Source organism: Thrips palmi, unplaced genomic scaffold (genome assembly GCF_012932325.1).
Source record: "Thrips palmi isolate BJ-2018 unplaced genomic scaffold, TpBJ-2018v1 HiC_scaffold_7, whole genome shotgun sequence".
NCBI classification, from domain to species: domain Eukaryota; kingdom Metazoa; phylum Arthropoda; class Insecta; order Thysanoptera; family Thripidae; genus Thrips; species Thrips palmi.
Genome location: NW_023144634.1, coordinates 7,816,576 through 7,835,057, shown reverse-complemented (window position 1 = coordinate 7,835,057; position 18,482 = coordinate 7,816,576). Strand labels below are relative to the sequence as shown.

The 18,482-nt window shown below is 57.9% G+C and overlaps 5 protein-coding genes across 9 annotated transcripts; 3 read left to right on the top strand and 2 right to left on the bottom strand.

Annotated features, from left to right (window-relative positions):
- The first annotated feature begins 1,491 nt into the window (after positions 1–1,491).
- LOC117652359 (organic cation transporter protein-like) lies at positions 1,492–6,674 on the top strand. Its single transcript, XM_034397211.1, is given in 9 exon segments — positions 1,492–1,777; positions 3,419–3,530; positions 3,633–3,846; positions 4,204–4,462; positions 4,538–4,564; positions 4,567–4,705; positions 4,780–5,037; positions 5,120–5,516; positions 5,617–6,674. Coding segments are annotated over 9 exon segments (1,731 nt in total). The 5' UTR covers positions 1,492–1,731; the 3' UTR covers positions 5,896–6,674.
- LOC117652362 (coiled-coil domain-containing protein 81-like) lies at positions 6,660–8,627 on the bottom strand. Of its 2 annotated transcripts, XM_034397214.1 has the most exons (6): positions 8,094–8,626; positions 7,954–8,015; positions 7,719–7,880; positions 7,531–7,623; positions 7,171–7,332; positions 6,660–6,786 (listed from the first exon to the last, which is right to left on the bottom strand). In XM_034397214.1, the coding sequence occupies exons 1-6, from the start codon at positions 8,170–8,172 to the stop codon at positions 6,712–6,714; spliced, it is 633 nt and encodes a 210-aa protein (XP_034253105.1). In that variant the 5' UTR covers positions 8,173–8,626; the 3' UTR covers positions 6,660–6,711. The 2 variants fall into 2 exon arrangements, with proteins under 2 accessions (XP_034253105.1, XP_034253104.1); XM_034397213.1 differs by lacking the exon at positions 6,660–6,786 and having other exon boundaries at positions 7,066–7,332; positions 8,094–8,627.
- On the top strand, positions 8,491–10,586 carry LOC117652363. 4 transcript variants are annotated; one of them, XM_034397218.1, is made up of 6 exons: positions 8,491–8,588; positions 8,935–9,028; positions 9,142–9,241; positions 9,318–9,505; positions 9,591–9,641; positions 9,747–10,586. In XM_034397218.1, exons 2-6 carry the CDS (start codon positions 8,945–8,947, stop codon positions 9,828–9,830), a joined length of 507 nt encoding a protein of 168 aa, XP_034253109.1. In that variant the 5' UTR covers positions 8,491–8,588; positions 8,935–8,944; the 3' UTR covers positions 9,831–10,586. The 4 variants fall into 4 exon arrangements, with proteins under 4 accessions (XP_034253109.1, XP_034253106.1, XP_034253107.1 ...); XM_034397215.1 differs by having other exon boundaries at positions 8,510–8,584; positions 8,926–9,028; positions 9,747–9,890; XM_034397216.1 differs by having other exon boundaries at positions 8,513–8,584; positions 8,929–9,028; positions 9,747–9,890.
- LOC117652360 (ketohexokinase-like) lies at positions 10,347–12,211 on the bottom strand. Its single transcript, XM_034397212.1, has 6 exons — positions 12,069–12,211; positions 11,780–11,963; positions 11,543–11,659; positions 11,217–11,427; positions 10,917–11,146; positions 10,347–10,835 (listed from the first exon to the last, which is right to left on the bottom strand). Exons 2-6 carry the CDS (start codon positions 11,881–11,883, stop codon positions 10,562–10,564), a joined length of 936 nt encoding a protein of 311 aa, XP_034253103.1. The 5' UTR covers positions 11,884–11,963; positions 12,069–12,211; the 3' UTR covers positions 10,347–10,561.
- A 3,448-nt stretch (positions 12,212–15,659) lies between these two features.
- Positions 15,660–17,735, top strand: LOC117652765 (BTB/POZ domain-containing protein KCTD12). Its single transcript, XM_034397858.1, has one exon. The coding sequence runs from the start codon at positions 15,660–15,662 to the stop codon at positions 16,353–16,355; it is 696 nt and encodes a 231-aa protein (XP_034253749.1). The 3' UTR covers positions 16,356–17,735.
- Positions 17,736–18,482: the final 747 nt, after the last annotated feature.

The window sequence follows — 18,482 nt, the reverse complement described above, 5'->3', positions numbered from 1 at the left end:
CGATGTTCGATCTTCGATTTGAATGCAGGGATGATGCCTTCCGGCCCAATCGCTGGGAGGGCCGGCAGTGATCCGCGGCTATCGGGCCGATGCCCTCGGGGCTCGGAGGGGTCACCAGAAGCACGGGGACCTTCGCGGAACACAGGAAGCCTACTCGGAGGCCTCCAGCCCTCGCACGTCCGCGCTGACGCGATGAATGTCCTCCAAGACTAACGACGTGACGGGGCCCGGCTACACACATGTGGAACACGTGTCGCCGTGCCTCCGAGTGCCAGCCCGGATTCGCAACAGGATTTGCAGAACGTCGCTGCCCCCAGTGTTCCACGAGTAATGTCCCGGCCGTCGTGGTGGTCGAAGGCGCTCCTCCAGGAGTACGCCACTGCTGTTTGCTTTTGCTCCGGCTCGTCGGACTTTGTCGGACTTTGGTTAATTTGGAAAACAAACCGCGCCGCGGCTTGGAATGGAATGCTCGAAGCTCGGCGGACGGGCAGTGCGGCGGTGCGCCTGAATGGGGCAAGGTCCGTCGCGCGCTCCTGGCCCTCCTGGCAGCGCGAGTGGTTTGGTGGGTCCCAGCCAACGGACCAGCGCACCGATTCCGCCGTCTCTCTCGCGCTCACGGGGCGCCCCGTACGGGTGCGAGAGAGACAGAGCGACGAAACCACTGTCCGGAACCAGGCTGCGGACCAGCCGTGTCATTGACCTTGCGCAGCGTGCGCAGCGCAGAGGACTCGCTGAGTTGTGGCGCGCTAATGCATGCGGGTGGAGAACGTGACGCGTGACGCCACGGGCAGCCCCAGGGAGGGCTCGTCGCTCTGTCTCTCTCGCACCTGTTCGGGACGCTCCATGAGTGCGAGAGAGACAGAGCGACGAAAGCGACTCTCGGAATCGGTCTGCTGGTAGAGGACAGCCCGGCAGGTACGGCACGCCGCCAGTTTGCATCCAAATGAGACGGACGGCAAAAGTGGGCGGCACGCGCGCGAGTACTCGAACCCGCGTCCTCCGGCAACAAGTCCTTCGTCGTGCCGACGGCGTCCTCCTAGCGTCCTCCGGCTTGGCGAGCAGGAGGATGATTTACCGCGACGAGCACGGACTACGTTCTGCTGCGAGGCGCGGGGGTGAGGGGGAGTGGCCGCCGGGCCGTGGCGAGCCTTGGATAACGCTACGGTCGCTAAGCTTACTCGCTGAACTGAACGCGGTTCGCGGCTCCCTTTCCCCTCCGAACGGCCGTAGGCCGTACCGTCGTACCGTCGTACCGTGCGTAGGGCCCCCGCCCCGCCCCGCCCGCGCGCCCCGCCTCTGCCCGCTCCGCCCCGCCTCACCGCGCGCCGCCTCGCCGCGCCCCGCGGGGCCCTGGGCCCGTCCGACAGGGTCCCCCAGCCCCCGGCGGCCCCCGGCCCAGAGCAGAGCACCGCCGGCACAGTCACAGTCACACACGGGCGCGCCGTGCATCGCCTCGTCGCCGCGCCGCGCACCGCGCACGTGAGGAACCGACGCGCCGGCCGCGCCGTGCACGCCGCCGCAGCACCGCGCACCGCGCACCGCAGCACCGCCACTCAGTGACTAGTGTAGTGACACGGCAACGGCCCGGTTGGGTTGCAGCAGCCCGTTCCAGGCGCCGGCCACCGGCCCCTACAAGCACCCCGTGAGGACTATGCGGACGGCCTGACGGCCAGCACGCTGCACTAGTGCTGCACTTTGGACCCCCAGTGAAGACCGCCCCGTCCCGCCACCATGAAGAAGGTGGACAACGACTTGGAGGAGCTCATGAGCTTCATGGGTGAGTACCGGCTGTTGACTCTGAGCGAGATTAAGTCGTCGTGGGCCCTCTAATGAGAAAGAGAGAGATAATCGAAATCGAAGTCCGCGCCAAACGCTTATCTCGGTGTTTTCATTGGCGGGTGGTGCCCCTGCCCCTCGGGCCCGGCTTGGCGTTCAGAGGCGCCTCGATCGTCACAACGCGACAAGCCCAGCCACCGAAAACTTGAAGGCACAAAGGTGTCAGCTCCACTGCACTGCGAGTGTGTCGAATAAGACAAACCTGGCATTTAAGTGCAATTCCGCTTATCTGGCTCGTCCCCAGCCGGCTCCCCCTATGCCCGAGATTGCGGCCGTGTTTACCTGGCTTGGCAGCATCTAGGGCGCGGCCAGGCAGGGCCAGGCAGGCCAGGCAGGGCAGTGCTGCGCCACGAGCCACCCCTAAGACTCCACAGCCGGCCCGCGAAGCCAGCCAACTGCCTACACCCGCTACACCCGAAGCGCCCCGCGGCCGCGGCCCCCCGTCGGCCTCTAGTTTCTCTACGACGACTCGCTCGTCCCGGCCCGGCCCGGCACGGCCCGGCATTATCGGGCTTCGTTTACAAACAAATACGCCACCCCGGCCCGGCCCGGCCGGACTCTGGGTTCAAAGTCCTCCGTTCGAAAGCGACTTGGGCCCGAAATGGCGGCACAGCGCTTCGAGTTCGAGTCACCCTGATAACCTTCCCGACAGTTTCCCGCCCGCCGGCGCCCGTCCGTCATACTATCGCCCGATTATGTAGTCAATTAGTCGACTAAATTTTCTAAAATTAAAATCGACCCGACCGTGTAAATATCCGGGCGGCCAAATTTACACTGTTGTCTCTCCAAACACCACCGAGCGCCTCGCGCACGTGTTTTAGTAGCCGGCCGTCCCATATAGCTCCTCAAGTCGACGCCATGGGCCGCGGGCCACGCCATAGCCATAGCGAGCCGGCAACAACAGGTGCTCTGCCCCTCCCCTTTGTACCTTTGCGCAGGTGAAGGGGCGAGGGGAGGGGGACTGCCGTCACAGGCCGCGTGCGTGAGATGCACTGCACTCGCGTTAAAAAAAGACAAAGGCCTTTCGGACTTTGCGCGCCAATTTCGCTGTGCGACCGTCGCGCAACGGTCACACAGCAGACTGGTTCCGGAAAGACGATTCGTCGCTCTGTCACTGTCGCACTCGTGGGCGAGAAGGCGACGACGCGAGAGAGACGGAGTGACGAAATGACGTTTCGGAAACGCTCGGTTGTGGTAGTGACTCCGTGACGCGGTGCTTTTTCGCGCCCTGATAGCACGTGTGGCGCCCTTCTGGCCCGCGGGTCAGAGTCCTTCCCTTCGCTGGCGTGGCGTGGCGTGGCGTGGCGCGGCGGGGCGGGGCGGGGAACAAGTCCTGTCTGCGTCCTGGAAATGGCGCGAAATGCCCTCCCTGCACTTCGGCCTCCACGCTGCACGCATGCACTAAGCACGGCGCCCCGCCTCCCGAAACCGCTCCCGGGTTCCCGGCGTGCAATTGCCCTCGCCCCCCCAGCCTTCCCACAGGAATGCGGCTGCCTGGGACACTGCAAGGGACTCGGCGGCGAGATAACGCCTCTTTCTCTTTCTCCTCCGTTGACACGGTTTTCCGCTTTTCTGCACGCAGGTCCGTTCGGCCGGTATCAGTTCTTCCAGTTCGTGCTGCTCGCGCTGGCCTCCGTCAACGCCGGCGTGCACATGCTGTCCCTCGTCACCGTGGCCGCCGTCCCCGAGCACAGGTAAAGCCTGCGCACCTGTCGCGCGATAAGCGCCGGTCGCACTCTAGCGAAAACCGAAAAGACCACCGACCGGTGTTTGAACCGGCGTCTTTTCCCTCGCAGGTGCTTCGTGCCCGACGTGGACCAGCGGGTGAACGGCACGGTGCGCGCGGCGGCCTGGAACTCCAGCGAGGTGCTCCGCCACATCCCGCGCAAGGGCGCCGCGCTGGACAAGTGCCACTTCCTGCTGCACGGCAACGAGTCCCTGCGCACGCCCTGCGGCGAGCACGGCTGGGTCTGGGACGACACCCACTACCCGTCCAGCAGGGCCATCGAGGTGCGCATCCACCGCGTAGTCCGTCGTCATGTAACACGTGTACAGTGCACTGCATGTCGGCCATGCAGGCGGTCCGGCCCGGCCGGCCGCATTCCAGTGGCGTCGCGGCCGGGCCGGCGGCCAGGCCGGGCGCACTTGAATACTTGAAATCAAACCACTCGCCCCACGACACTGCTTGCGGCGCTATTCTTAGTCCCCGCCGATGTTTTGAGTCCTGGACAGTTTTGCCTGGCAACTGTCGCCCGTGTCCTGCGGCAGAGCGAATCCGCTCCGTGTCTCTCGCGCCTCCGCGGACTCCCCCAGGAGTGCGAGAGAGACGGAACCAACCTTCGGTCACGCCGTTTTTTCGAATTGCAGTGGGAGCTGGTGTGCGACCGCAGCTGGATGGGCGCGCTGGCGCAGTGCGTGTACATGTCCGGGCTGCTGATCGGCGCCGTGCTGCTGGGCAACCAGGCGGACCGCTTCGGCCGCAAGCCCGTCTTCTTCGCGGCCGCCGTGCTGCAGCTCGTGGTCGGCACGGTGGTGGCCTTCGTCCCGGACTTCTACAGCTTCCTCGTGCTCCGCTTCCTGTACGGCGTCGGCACCGTGGGCACGCTCTCCGCCTCCTTCGTGCTCAGTACGGCCAAAATAAAGTGTTATCGTTGAGAAGTAGCAAGGTGCAGAGCTTCTAAACGCGCTCTCCTTGTTGCAGTCATGGAGATGGTGGGCCCGACGTACCGCACGGCTGCGGCATGGCATTCCAGAGCTCCTTCAGCGTCGGCATCGTCCTGGTGGCGCTGTGGGGCTACTTTCTGCGCGACCGCCAGTTGCTGCAGGCCATCTACGGGCTGCACAGCCTGCTGCTCATGCCCCACTGGTGGTGCGTGCAAGACGACTTTCCCTCACTAAAAGTATTTTTTAAAGCTGGAGAGTAACTCGGAAGCTCTGCTGCAGGCTGGTGGACGAGTCCCCGCGGTGGCTGTGGTCCCAGGGCCGGACGCGCGAGGCGGTCCGCGTCGTCGCCAAGGCCTCCAGGCTGAACTACGGCGAGAAGCACTCGTCGGACATCGCCAACTTCCTGCGCAAGGACTCGGCCACGGCGGACGCGACGGGTGACGTGGAGGACGAGCCCGCCCCTCCGCAGATGAGCATCACGGACCTGTTCAAGACGCCCAACATGTGCAAGCGCATGTTCAACGTCAGCTTCAACTGGTGAGAAGAGAGCACGGCCCCGTCCGGACCCGCGAATCAAGTTTTTACACTTTTCGATCTGATTTGACTCTTTTTCCCACAGGTTCGCCAACAGCCTGGTGTACTACGGCCTGGCGCTCAACACGGGCAAGCTGTTCGGCAACCCGTTCCTCATCCTGTTCATCGCGGGTGTGGTGGACGTGCCCAGCTACATCCTGACCGGCATCTTCATGAACTGGCTGGGCCGGCGCAACTTGATCGCGTCCCTCATGGTGCTGGGCGGCCTGGCCTGCATCTCGGCGGCCTACATCCCCGCCGACGCCGGCGCCTGGGCCACGGCCATCGTCATGATCGGCAAGTTCTTCATCGCCGGCTCCTTCGCCATCATCTACAACTACACGACGGAGCTGTTCCCCACGGTGGTGCGGAACACGGCGCTGGGCGCGTCGTCCATGTGCGCCAGGATCTCCGGCGCCGTCACGCCCTTCATCGTGCTGCTGGTAAGCGGCGGCGACATACGGCCGCGTGGGCAGGGGCGTCAGTTTCCAACCCAGCGGACCGCGGTTCGACTCCTCGCTTTCACTGTTTTTCTCTGCGCAGGACTCGCTGGACCCGTCGCTGCCGTCCACCATCTTCGGCTGCGTGTCCATCACGTCGGGGCTGCTGTCGCTGTTCCTGCCCGAGACGCTGGGCCGCGCGCTGCCGCAGACCATGGAGGAGGGCGAGCACTTCGGCGACGGCGAGACGGTCTTCGGGGGCTGCTGCGGCAAGGGCCGCCGGCCCGTGTCCAGGGCGGCGTCGGAGCCCGGCCGCCGGGACTCGCTGACGCGCCGCTCGCTCAAGGGCAGCGACGACAACGAGATGGGCAACCTGTCGTGAGGGCCGCCGCGCCCCAGGCCGCCCCAGGCCGCCCCAGGGCCCTTGGCGTCAGCGAGCGGACAAGCCGCTGCAGCTTTGCTGCAGTGCAGGCGCGCGCGGGGTATCCGCCCGCGGGGTAGGCAACCATTCCGCCGCCTCACCGGCTCACCGCCCCCTTCAACTCGCGGCGCGCGGAGTATCGCCGCGGTTCGACGCGTGGAGTAGCGCGGCCGGCCGGCCAGCCAGCCCGCGGGGCGGGGGTCTCATCACTGCCATCGAGATTGTAGGGAGGGAGGGTTTCCTGGAAGTTGTGTTCGGATCTAAGGTGCACTTCGAAGTGCCGCAGCGACCACGCACTGCAAGTGGACTGTGGCTTCCATTTTCGGCCAAAGTACTGTTTTTAATGCATCACCTGCCGGGCGGGCAGTAGCGTCAAACTGATCTCTGACCATCAAATAATTGTCAAATGGATTTATTTTGTACTTAAAACTTGACTGAATGTGCGTCACTTTGACTGTTTTAATGAGCACGTCTAGTTAAGCTCTTTGTTATTCGAGTGTGCTGTTTTACCAAGGGCCAACAAACCCACGAGTGTACCTGCTAGTAGTGTGTAGGGAACGTTAACTTTTAACTCACATGATTCAGCGCATCGCGCGCAGAATTTGCCAGAGTCTGTTCTTCTATTTTCCTTAACGTTGAAGGCTGTTGTTTGTTAAACTGAATGTAAAGTTTTTGATACAATGTGTGTATTTTCAAAAAAAGGACATTAAACAAACGGTGATTTTTATAAATAATAAAAAGGACGCCTTTTATTTCTTGGCACCGACTTCCTTCCGCTCACAGCCTGCCCCACCACCTGACCAGCGCAGCACTGCCGGGGTTGGGCGGCCGCTCCTCGAAGGTGCCCCGTCGCTGTGGCCACCAATCAGTAAGGCGCAGGCAGGGCCAGGCAGGGCCAGGCAGGACAAACTCAAACAACAAGGAAGAAAAGTAGAAAACCACTGTCACTGCGGTTGGTGCCACCCGCTGCGTTGCTCCCTGCACGCAGCACCTTACCCTAACTTACTTTTAGATCCAGACAAGTGAAGGCAACCCAAGGCTGCGAGTTGGAACCCCTAACTCGAACTTGAACGCCCCCACCCCCCACCCCGATACCGAGATGTCCGAAACACGCGGCTAGCCAGGCTGAGGCTAGCCGTAGTTGACGGCGTGCAGGTCGCGGAGGTAGCGCGGCGGCACGGCGACGGGCGCGAGGAAGGACGGCGGCGGCACGGGCCGCTTCTCGCAGGCACGCACATGGCTGGCCATCACCATGGGGTCCGTGGTGTCCTGGTGCACGGCGCGGACCAGCTCGCGGCTGAAGCGCATGTCGGTGTAGCGGTTCACGATGCGCAGCACGCCGAGCGACGGCAGCGGCAGCTCCAGGTCCTTCAGCTCCATGCACAGCCGGCACAGGGCCTGCGGCAGGGGGGGCTCTGTCTCACTCGCACTCACGCAACGCGTGCGCAGCGCCCCCGCCCCGCGAGGGCGACGGCAGAGCGCCCGTGGAGCGGAGGGTAGGCAGCGGTGTGTAGCGGCAGCGTCTGGCGGGCCGGCCTATGCTCCGTTCCGCGGGCGCTGAGCCGAGCCGATGGCGACGAGACACTCAAGACGTACCTGCACAACTTCATTGATGATTTCCTCCACGGCGTGCCTCGACAGGCCGGCGAGTCTGGCAATGGTCGTGAGGTTGGGGGATACAACGCTGATCTAAAAACAACAACAACACACACACAAAAAAAAAGCACACGAGACTTTAGTGGCGCTTCAGGGCCTTCACTGCACCGACAACTTTAGACACGAACTTTGTCGGATGAGTACAGTCTGACGCATTTGATGTGGTACGAGTCGCAGAGACGCTTGTCCAAGTAGAACACGGGGCGGTGAGACCAAATGGCGTAGATGGAGGACACGGGCATGGAGTACTCCTGCACGGTGAACCTGCCGAGGCCCTTGATGTCCACTGCCTGGAAAAGGAGGTCCGCGTTCAAGGAGACAAGGGCGGCGCGAACGCGACCGTTTAAAAATTGACGTACGAACCCTTTTCTTCAGAAGCGAACTTCGTATGAACTGGGCCACTTGCTTCCACACCTCGCTGACATCTGCGCAGCCGAAAATTGCTCCCTTAGTGACACTTACGGTGTGCTTCATCCCGGTGCATCTTGCCGGCACAATCTTACCTTCAGGACTGTAAGATTTCCCTATTCCAGATTGAAAGTTTCTTTGAGCAGTCTCTAGCACATTGGTGTACACGACCATGTCACCCGGACGTCTTTGTGAACCGATCCGCTGTAAATTTTAAAGAGGAGGTGGGGAAAACTTCTTGACACTTGTCGAACACTTGTTCTTGTTTGCAGTGGAACACAACACAAGCTTCCCGCGCTCGTAACCATAGCAACGGCAACTTGACAGCTGCTTCTCAGTTCTCCATAAACATGTTGTTCCAGTAAAACGGCGTTTGGTTGGATTGACATAACTTTATGTTTTAGTTTTTCAATAAATGAACCAGTAGTTGATGCCAGCTGAACGTAAACACGTTAAAATAAACAAGTATTCCTCTGTGACAGCGTTGGCTAGCCTGTCACGATTGCTGCGCCACCTGGCGTCGGGCACTCCCACCAGGTTTGTTTTGGGCTGACGGCAACACGGGGCGTTGACGGCTGAAGTAGACGTAAGTTTTCTGTCCTTTCAGTTTAATCTTTGACATTAAAGTCTCAGGACGATGAGGACAAACATATTTTAACCTAAACGTTACTCTTGAGTCAGCCCTGTCCGACTTATGCCTCTGACAAATTAAATTGATTGCATTGGCACTATTTGGAGGTTAAACGAATTAATTTGTCTCTTCTGTTAGTAAATAACAAATAAATGCCCTGTTTTTCTGAAGAACGGAAGATCTTTGCTATTCTATTTTCAATGCTCATTTCATTCCCGTTTCCTAAACTCGGTGCTCTGTACACAGTTTCCTTTGATTTGTTGTGTTTACTCTGAGTATGCTTTGATTTGTTTTAGCAGTAAAAGAAGCATCACGATGAGACTAGAAACTTTCTGGACGCCCTTTATTTGGGCGCACAATATTCGAACTGGATGCAAATGGGTCGCAGGATACACAATGGTTGGTACAGTACAAGATTTTGTTTTCTATACGTCATTCGTAGTGTTGAGTCTTCTATTAATGGGTTGGTATCTTTTTTCTGTAATACTCATACACTCCCATTTGTTTCCTAGGCTTCATGTGTGGTCCTTATTACATTTACGTGCCATATGTTGAACGGCGGTGAATCTTCCCAGCTGTACTCACCGCTCTTTGAAACTGACGTGCGCTATTGTAAGTTTTTACCAATATTTTACTTGGCACATAGGTAGATAATATTCGAACCTCATGAATATTTGGTCCCTTACAGCTATGAAGACTTTTGGTGGTATTTTCATCACCTACTTCCTCCTCCTGATCATCTTCTCCATACTTCTGTTGGTCGGACTGCACAGAGGCACGCGTGGTTTCATGCTTCCATGGATGTCATTCTTCGGCCTGGGCATATTATTCCAGTGTGTCTTTGGACTGTGGCTGATTGGTGGATACTATATTTATGTGAGTACATATTTTGAGCTTAAATTGAAGCAGATTGATTGAAGTTTGTAACTTGTAACACCACTTAATTTGTATTCCATTGCAGTTGGACTGTGTGATGTATGCATTCATAATCTGGATATGGATGGGTTATAACGTAAGTATTTTATCAAACAAGTTATGTTCTGATTTTTAAAAAATATGCTGTTTAGCTATCCCTTATTTGGTACTAACTCTTACCTTTGGAATCTAATTTTTGCAGATCTATTGCTGGTTGTGTGTACACTCCCAGTATATGGTAATAGCAGAAATGCAATCACCAAATATTATTCTGTTGTATCCGTGATGGTTCTCCTGTGAACCACATTCTTTAGAATAAGAATTGCTTTGGAAGGTAGAGTAGATCTGTCTTACAAACTGATCTCTTAGCCAAATTTTTTCCTTTTTTTGAACAATGTCTATTTATGAACTGACTGAATCTTATTTTATGACAGCTCTATTCATATCAAAGTTACAGATGTTTTTCTGTAGTTCTAAGAATGTTTTGATTCAATTGAGCTGATTCATTAACATTGATGCAAGATCAATCAATTATGCACTGCACAAATTTGTCTGCCTTTTATTCCGTCCATTTTATAAATATGTTAGTCTTTTTATTCGGTCTATTTTTTATAATAATTTTATTCTATAGTTTTCTAGGGAACATTGACAATTTGCCGTATTTATTTGACAAATGTCACCATAGACAGTTTCCTTGTTTTTATTATTATAGATAAGGGAAATTTCCTCTTTTCCCTGCTTATATGTAGACTTTTGTACAAGATATTTTGTTAAATGTGGATAAAGTGAACTCCACAAGTTGTTCGATGACAAAAATGTACTTTAATGTGATGCTTGTTGATATCAAAGTATTAATGCTGTTGAGCTGCCAGCAATACATTAAGTATCAGACATGATTGTTACTTTGTTTTCATGCAAACTATACTAGAATATCAATTACAACGCTCATGAGCTGTGTGACATCTCATACACCTTAACCACAGCCTTAACTCAGACTGTTTTTGGCACATAAATAAATTACTTTCTATTTCTTATTTTTTCATATACTGCATTAAGTCCTCTATACCCCATCATTCCACACTTTGCTCCAGCAATTTCATTCCCAAAATCTATAGCCTCAGATACTGACTTGCCATTGCTGAGGGAGAAAACTGTTGCAGCTATATAAGTATCTCCAGCACCAGTCGAATCAAGAACAACTTCTGGGGGGTAGGCTTTAGCCTTTACTATTGTTCCATCACTACACCTTGCCATGGAGCCTTGCTCTCCCCAAGGGACAATTATTACAGCCCTGAAATAAGTGAAAATGATGAGAAAGATATTTAGCTCCTCTGACACAAGTGTTTCTGATTTTGACTTTGTTAGCACTTACCCTGGATTTACTTGTGAAGCTAATCCAATAAGTGCAGAATGCGGATTGTCATACCCCAAATATTTTGCAAACTCCTTAGCCACAAAAACAACTGACCCCTTGGTTAAAAGACATTTTGTTGACTCAATGCATTTTTCAAGCTCAACAGAATATTTAATTGGGTTCTTGCTGTTCCTGTTCCATGCTTCCAGCAAGTCAATCATTTTTAAAGTTTCTGGAATAGTGCGGCCCTAGGAAACGAAAACCAATTATAAAAATGAATCTTATGAGAATTTTTCAAACTTATCACAAAGCAGGTACCTCAAAGTGGATCCATTTGTAGTCAGAGAGGTCTAATTTGGCAAAATCTTCTGCAGTGTTTTCGATGTAGTCCTTGCTTCTGTAGTGCAAAATAGTTCTTGTTCCAGAGGACCGGCTCAAAATAATATTTGTGAATGGGGTTTCAAATTTTGAGTGTATTGCGCAGTGAGAAAAAATTATGCCATCTTTTTTCAAGTCCTCTTGTAAGAATCTATAATTTTTAGAAAAAGGAAAGAGGAAGAATTTTAAAAATTAACAATTTGAAAACCTTTTTTTGAGAGCTATGGTAAAAGATTAGCATTTTTACAGTAAAAAGCAACGCTTACTTGGCATAGTCATCAGATGCGAAGGTTCCTAAAACCTCACACTTTGCCCCAAGTTGTGACAAAACGGTACAGGAGTTTGATGCATTCCCTCCACGGCGCTTGTGGTAGTCTATAGCTCTGTAAACAATTTCAAACGTATCAATAAGTTAACTTGGAAATAAACACAATTATGCCCTTGAAACAATTGGTCACTGAATTTTTTATTGTCACCATCACTGACATTACAGCTGCGCTTACCTTACCAGGGTGTCCTCCTCAGGATAGTGTGGTGAGGAGAAGAGAAGATCATAGCAAATAAATCCCACCATGAGAATGGTGTCATGTTTTCCTTCAGAAGTCATGGCTCTTTTGTGTCGGGAGATTGCGCCTGGGGTTGGTCAGGACGTAAACGAGCCTCACTGTTGAGCTGGGCAGACCAGTTCTGACGGAACATCAACAAGTTCATGAGACGAAACCTTGCGCGGTCGACTCGATTCGGGCCTTATCAGCAGCACCGCTGATAGGAAACGGAGAAAAATAACTCTACCTATCGCCTTTTGTTCCTCCCTGCTTTCGAAATTAAAAGAACGGATGAATCTTTTCGAATTTCTGCAAAGTGCTGCAAATCAGGTGTCGTCGTACAGGTGTCGTCTGCTGGCGCTACCGCTACTTCTGCTAGTGTGTTGACCGAGGGGTACCTCACTTCGTCTAGTCAGTGTACACCCCTGACTCCAGTCACTGCCTTGTTTCAGTCTAGTCACTGAAAAAGTCGGCAAACCACGTATTTCCCATTAGTTTTTCAACGCATTCGTGATATCAGCTAGTCAAGTGGAAATGAGATAGTCCGTCAGTGTACCCTGTTTTCGAGTGGTCCCCTCGGTTGACGCAAAGACGATGCCGCGCAGTTGGCAGCAGTTGGTGCCCACCGATCCCGCGATTAGTTTCAAGACACAGAGACACGCAGGGCAAACTGATTCCGAGAGTCGTTTTCGACGCTCTGTCCCTCTCGCACCTTCCCAGGAAGCTCCATGAGTGCGAGACAGGTAGAGAGACGTAAAGGACTCCCGGAATCGGTCTGCTGGGGAAACTAGGCCGAGTCGCAACACGTATTTCACCTGCACAACAGCACTCGCGGGAGGACAGAGGAAAAGGGGGGGGGGGACGGGGTAGTCTCTCCCTGCGGCGGGAGCTTCACGCGCTGCTAACTGGACAACTGCGTGAATGTGTTGGCCCCGACCGCGACGCAAGTGCACGGGCCCCGAGTTCACCAGGCAAAGCCACATGTGTCGGACGGCTTATCAGAACGACGCGCAGCAGGGGCGCCACGATAGCGGGCAGAAACACAAACCAAATACCACTTACCCCGTTTGTTTCCCGCGGGAACGCAATAAAAAGGGAAAATGGAGATAAGTGTTGGCGAGGGTCTGGGTGGGGAGGTCGGCGTCGTCACACCAGCTCTAGTTTCGCAAACAATTAGCCGGGGCAATTTGTTCGCCGCCACGTTGCCACACTGCGTCGCTGCTGCGTCGGCACTGTGTACTGCTATACCGTGGGTATGGCGCAAATTGAGCGCACCAATCCGCAAGACCCATCCTCGTTCCCCCCTCCAGGACGCTCCAGGACGCGAAGCCCGTCTCCATTTAGGCCCACTTCGTCATGCTCAGTTCAGATTAGGGGCGGCGCCTTCCACTTCGACATCCCCCGGCAGCCTTGCGGCCCCCTGCGGCCCCTGTCTCCCTCGCACCCCTACGGGGACCCTTCATGAGTGCGAGGGCGACACTACCCGCGCAGTCAGGCTTCGCACTTCGAATGAATCCACAGGGAGGTTATAGCGAGGCCACGGTAGGCCACGGTAACCAGACGCCCTTTGAGCACCAAACTCGCGGCGCTCCCGGCTGTCTCTCTCGCACCCCGAGGGACGCCCTGTGAGTGCGAGAGAGACAGGGCAACACTTCGGAAGCAGCCAGCAGGCCACTGCGTTGTGGCGAGCGTCTAGAAAGTTATTCTCAACTCGTAAATAAACCGGCTTTGCTCCGGCTTGCTTTGCGCCGTGCGCCGCCGTGGAGGGCAGACAGGCAGACAGGAGGGGGCGGGCCGTCGTGGGCCGTCGTGGGCCGTCTTGGGCCGCGGTCGCGAGGGCTGATTACGTATGTAGCAGCAGGTGCCCGCCGTGACCTGGCTCACTGCGCCGTCCCCGTCCCCGTCAGCGACTCGACGGTCTCGACGCGCATCACCACGTCGCCGGCAAGGGTCGCCGGCCGGGGTCGCCTACTTCCCGGTCGACGGCCGCGGCGGCCGCGGTCTGGGCGTGCGAAGGTTTGCCTACCTCAGGGCGCCTTGCGGGGCGGCGGTAGGCAACCCGCCCGCACGGCTGTCCCCGCGCGGCCTACCGGCCATTACCATTACCATTAAGGGGCCGGGCGTTCTGTCCCGACTTGCTGCCGTGCTGCGTGCGTGTCGCGTGCCACGCGGTGTCGGGGGCGGCGCTGCCCAGCTTGCCGGCGGCGGCGTTGGCGTCGCTGTTCGCATTGGCGCTGCCGTTCACCTTTGGCGTCGCCGCGGCAGGGCTATCTCGAGGGCTCCATCTGAACTAACTCACGTCTTGAGCGAAACGGGGTGGGGCGGGGGACAGGGCCACAACGACCTAACGGTCGTTCCCCGCCCCGCCCCGCCCCGCCCGGACAGCCGGAGCTGGCAGCCACGGCCACGGCCGTCCACCCTCGTTTCTATTTTCGCTCCGGCGTTTTCTGTAGAAACAGCAGTGGGCCGGAATGCCGGGCTGCCGGGCTGCCAGGCTCGGCGGGCAATAAAGAAGGCGCGTGCTGTGTCCACAGTGAGTCCACAGTGTGTCCACCACCTGTTCGGCCAGCTCGGTTCGGCCGGGGAGGGGGAGGGAGGAGGCAAGCGCACTTGACTTATGGATTGATTTGCACAAGGCGCACGCCGCGCACGCGGCGGCCGGCTCAGCGCTTTTATACGACCGAAACGGGTAGGGAAAAGCAGAAGGAAAGTAAATTCCAATACGGAATGGGGATGGGGATTTGGCTTCCGCTTATCGGCAATCCGACAGGCCGACAGGCCGACAGCACGAGTGGCGTTCCTGGTGCGGCACGCTCGGGCACGCCCTCGGGCACGCCGGCCCGGGGATTGATTTGATTCATCCCGCGTTACTTCCTCCGACAGGGCCGCACCGCAGCGCGTCGCCTGAGCCCCGGAACGCCCGGAACGCCCGGAACGCCCGGAACGCCCGGAACGCCCGGAACGCCCGGAACGCCCGGAACGCCCGGAACGCCCGGAACGCCCGGAACGCCCGGAACGCCCCGCCGCCCCTTTCAGTTGCCGCTAAGGGTGCGTGGAAGCGGCCTGAGCCGGAGAAGACCAATTCCATATGCCAGCGCGCTCGCGCGGCTCGCGCCATGCAACGCGGCGCTGGGCCCGCTGGGCTGGCGGGCACCCTGCCTGTCTCGCGTCCTCTATTTATGGCGCGGCGCCGTCTCTCCACCATCCGCACGAGGAGGCTGGCGAGGACCAGGACCAGGGCGGAGAGGAAAGTGAATGAGATGAGGGAGAGGGGTGCCCCGCTGTCTGCAGTCGTGGCGTGGCTGTTGTGCTGGCTCTGGCCCTGCTGGCCCTGCGGGCCGTGCGGGCGTGGCGGCTAAGGGTGGCTGGGCAGGGCTGCCTAGGGCTGCAGGGCTGGAAGGGGATGGGCTGCCTGGGCTGCTTGGCCATGGCCAGCGTCCCGCGCGTCCCGTCCCGCGCCGCGCCGACTCTCGGCCCTCTCGGCCCTCTCGGCCATGCAGCCTGGGCCCCGCCTGGCCCAGCCCGGCCCGTATTGATCGGGGAGGGGCGGGGCCAGGAGGGGAGGGGGTGGGGGCGTAGCCACAGGTGCGGGGGAGCCAGGAGCCCCCCAGACCGTCAGACCGTACGCTGTGCTGCGCGCTGCCATGGCGCTGCGCTGGGACAGGACCAGTTGAGCGGCCGCAGTCACTGGAGCAGCAGCCAGCCAGCCCGCCAGCCGCAGCGCAGCCCCGCGACCGCGCACCGCGCACCGCGCCGCACCGCGCTTCCCTCGCGTCAGCCGACAGCTGACCGCGCCACCGCGTCCGCGCGTTGCCGTGCCGCCGAGCTGTCCGAGGCCATGGAGGGCTTCCCGCAGGTCGTGGAGCTGAACGTGGGCGGCGTGTTCTACTCGACGACGCCCGCCACGCTGACGCGCGAGCCCGAGTCGCTGCTGGGCCGGCTGTTCTCCGGGGCCGCGCCGCCGCCGCCCAAAGACTCCAAGGGCAAGTACTTCCTGGACCGCGACGGCGTGCTGTTCCGCTACGTGCTGGACTACCTGCGCAGCGGCGTCCTGGTGCTGCCGGACTCGTTCCGCGAGCGCGAGCGCCTCCGCGAGGAGGGCCAGCAGATGGCGCTCTCCGGCATGCTGGAGGCCATGGGCGCGCAGGAGCGGGCGCGGCCGCCCGGCTTCATCACGGTGGGCTACCGGGGCAGCTTCGCGTTCGGCCGCGACGGCCTGGCCGACGTCAAGTTCCGCAAGCTGTCCCGCCTGCTGGTGTGCGGGCGGGTGGCGCTGTGCCGCGCCGTGTTCGGCGAGGCCCTCAACGAGAGCCGCGACCCGGACCACGGCATGACGGACCGCTACACCGCGCGGTTCTTCCTCAAGCACTCGTCGCTGGAGCAGGCCTTCGACTCCCTGCAGGAGCAGGGCTTCCGTCTGGCCGGCTCCTGCGGCTCGGGCACCGCGGGCGGCAGCGCCGACCTCAAGCCCGGCGTCGACTCGGAGGAGAACCGCTGGAACCACTACAACGAGTTCGTGTTCGTGCGTGACTAGACCGCCCCGCGCGCCCCGCGCGTGTGTGCGTGCGTGCGCGTGTGAGAGTGCCGCCGCGGCGTCCTGCCCGCGTCCTGCCCGCGTCCTGCAGGCCAACTGGATTACTCGTCGCCGGGATAGTGACATCGCACATCGTCAGTGGAGTCTTCGGGACGGCGGTGAGATGAATAATCGAAAGCAGTTCGATTATAGTGCGCGGCACCCACCGCCTTGTCGGTTTCATTCTTATCGCTGCGGCCGGAAGTAGGCTACTGTAGTGGTACCAGACCGCAGTAGGAAATCACTCCAGTCACTCTTTAGATCACTCAACAAAGTTATCTCTTACTTCAAATTTGTATGGTTACGACTACTTCTACTCCTACGGAACAGGATATCACTTTGATCAATGTACTTGTTAATATGCGCATTTACTTCTCCCCTAAACTGCTTTTAACTGCAGTGTTTTTGAGGTAGTATGTTACGATGGAAACTAAAAAGAAACTTTTATTTGATAATAATGAACATTTTGTAAATAGTGAACATAATGTCTGTCAACTGTGATATGGCGAATGACCGTAGGCTCGACCCCTGAACGCATGTCTCCTGTGTGCCAAAGTGTGGCGTCATTTTGGGACGTTACAATCATCAAGTGTAGAAAGTCTTGCGAAAATATTTTCCATTTTTTGCCCGAACGATGTTTAAGATCTGTCAAGGTAAACTCAACGCTCATTCACGACAATACCAATCGGGCATTTTAATGAGGGATTCACTTTGTAATCGTGTCTGAATTCGCCCTCACCTGTCTTTCTGAAAAACACACGAATTCGGAGGAACAATGCGTCGCAGGCGGCGTGCGCGAAAGTGGGGTACAACTTGTACTGTTTTTTTTCTTCATTTTTTTTCTTTTTTTACTGTTAAGACTTTCCATTATTGTTTTTCGTTTCTCTTCTTGTTAAGGGGGTAGCCTCTCCAGCCTAGCCCGGACCGCCCGCCTAGCCACCGCAATTTGCTCAAAGAGGAGAGTTTCACTTGTTGTTCCTAATGAGAAATTTCGCGGCTCGTTGCGTCTAGTCCTCCGTGGACCGCCGTGGACCGCCGTGGACGCGGCGCGATTAAAAATTCACCAGCCTCGGCCAGGCAACGCCAGGCTACCCATCACGCAATTTAATTCCCGCCTCACGGTTGAGAAATTCCTTTGGATGGGGAGGCTAATTTCATTTGATAACGCGGCGCGCCAGGCCGCGAGGCCAAAACGAGTTTTACCTTTTTTTGCGGTGTGGGGCCGGCTTGGGCGCGCGGAGAGGCTGCCCTTTGTTCGCTGCATTCTGTTTGTTGACGCCGCGGTCCTCGGACAGGGCCTCGGTGGAGGCGGCCGCCTCGCCTCGACTCGCACCTGGACAAGGCCAGCCCTCGGGCCAGGCCTCGGGCCAGGCGGGGCGGGCAAGGCGGCCCGGGCGGCGTGCCCTGGGGACGGCCGGATCGTCCCCCAGTACACCAGTACTCCAGTATCGACCATGCCGGAAGAGGGCCTGCCGTGCCGATAAGGCGCTTATCCGCAGGAGGAGGACACTATTGGCAGGCAGCCTCGGGCAAGCAGGTGGGCGGTATTGGCAGTGTCGCCGCACCGAGGCTGCCTGCCAGGCCCTGCCAGGCCCTGCCTCCCCGTAATGAGGCAGTGCGCTGTGAAGCTCTTTTCAGCGCGCCCGCCCCGCCCGCGCCGCGCCTTTCAGCCGGCGACGCTCAAAGGCGGGGCGTCGGCTAGACCGGCCGTCGGGCGGGGCGGGCGGGGCGGGCGCGCTGAGGCGAGCTCACCGTTCGGGGGGATCGGGGCGTGTTGATCAAAGAATTCTGCTGAAAAGAAAGTTACAGTGCAGCGCGGCTTGCCTCGCACAGAGTAGTTCGCCCCGCGGGGGTTTGGTGTAGTCTCCAGCCGCGGGTCGCTGTCGGTAGCAGCGTGGTCCAGGAGTCAGGGCGTCCTCATCTTTATTCCGTCTTCGGGGCCATCGGACGGGGCGACGCGGCGACGCGGCCAAGCGGCCCAGGTTGCCTCGCATCGACCGCGCATCACTAATCGACCTCCATCGGGCAAGCAGGGCGCAGCAGGGCAAGCCGACCCGATGGCCCCCGATGGCCCCGTGGCTCACTCGG

Bases quoted from the DNA above. Each gene is read 5' to 3' on its own strand.
- LOC117652360 (XM_034397212.1), bottom strand. From the start codon at position 11,883: ATGACTTCTGAAGGAAAACATGACACCATTCTCATGGTGGGATTTATT. The intron at 11,147-11,216 runs GTACCTGCTTTG...TTCGTTTCCTAG, and splicing joins ACAAATGGATCCACTTTGAG to GGCCGCACTATTCCAGAAAC. The intron at 10,836-10,916 runs GTAAGTGCTAAC...CACTTATTTCAG, and splicing joins GCTTCACAAGTAAATCCAGG to GGCTGTAATAATTGTCCCTT.
- LOC117652362 (XM_034397213.1), bottom strand. From the start codon at position 8,172: ATGGTCGTGTACACCAATGTGCTAGAGACTGCTCAAAGAAACTTTCAA. The intron at 7,624-7,718 runs GTTCGTGTCTAA...TGTTGTTTTTAG, and splicing joins GACTGTACTCATCCGACAAA to ATCAGCGTTGTATCCCCCAA. The intron at 7,333-7,530 runs GTACGTCTTGAG...CCCCTGCCGCAG, and splicing joins TCATCAATGAAGTTGTGCAG to GCCCTGTGCCGGCTGTGCAT.
- LOC117652765 (XM_034397858.1), top strand. From the start codon at position 15,660: ATGGAGGGCTTCCCGCAGGTCGTGGAGCTGAACGTGGGCGGCGTGTTC.
- LOC117652363 (XM_034397218.1), top strand. From the start codon at position 8,945: ATGAGACTAGAAACTTTCTGGACGCCCTTTATTTGGGCGCACAATATT. The intron at 9,242-9,317 runs GTAAGTTTTTAC...GGTCCCTTACAG, and splicing joins TGAAACTGACGTGCGCTATT to CTATGAAGACTTTTGGTGGT. The intron at 9,506-9,590 runs GTGAGTACATAT...ATTCCATTGCAG, and splicing joins TTGGTGGATACTATATTTAT to TTGGACTGTGTGATGTATGC.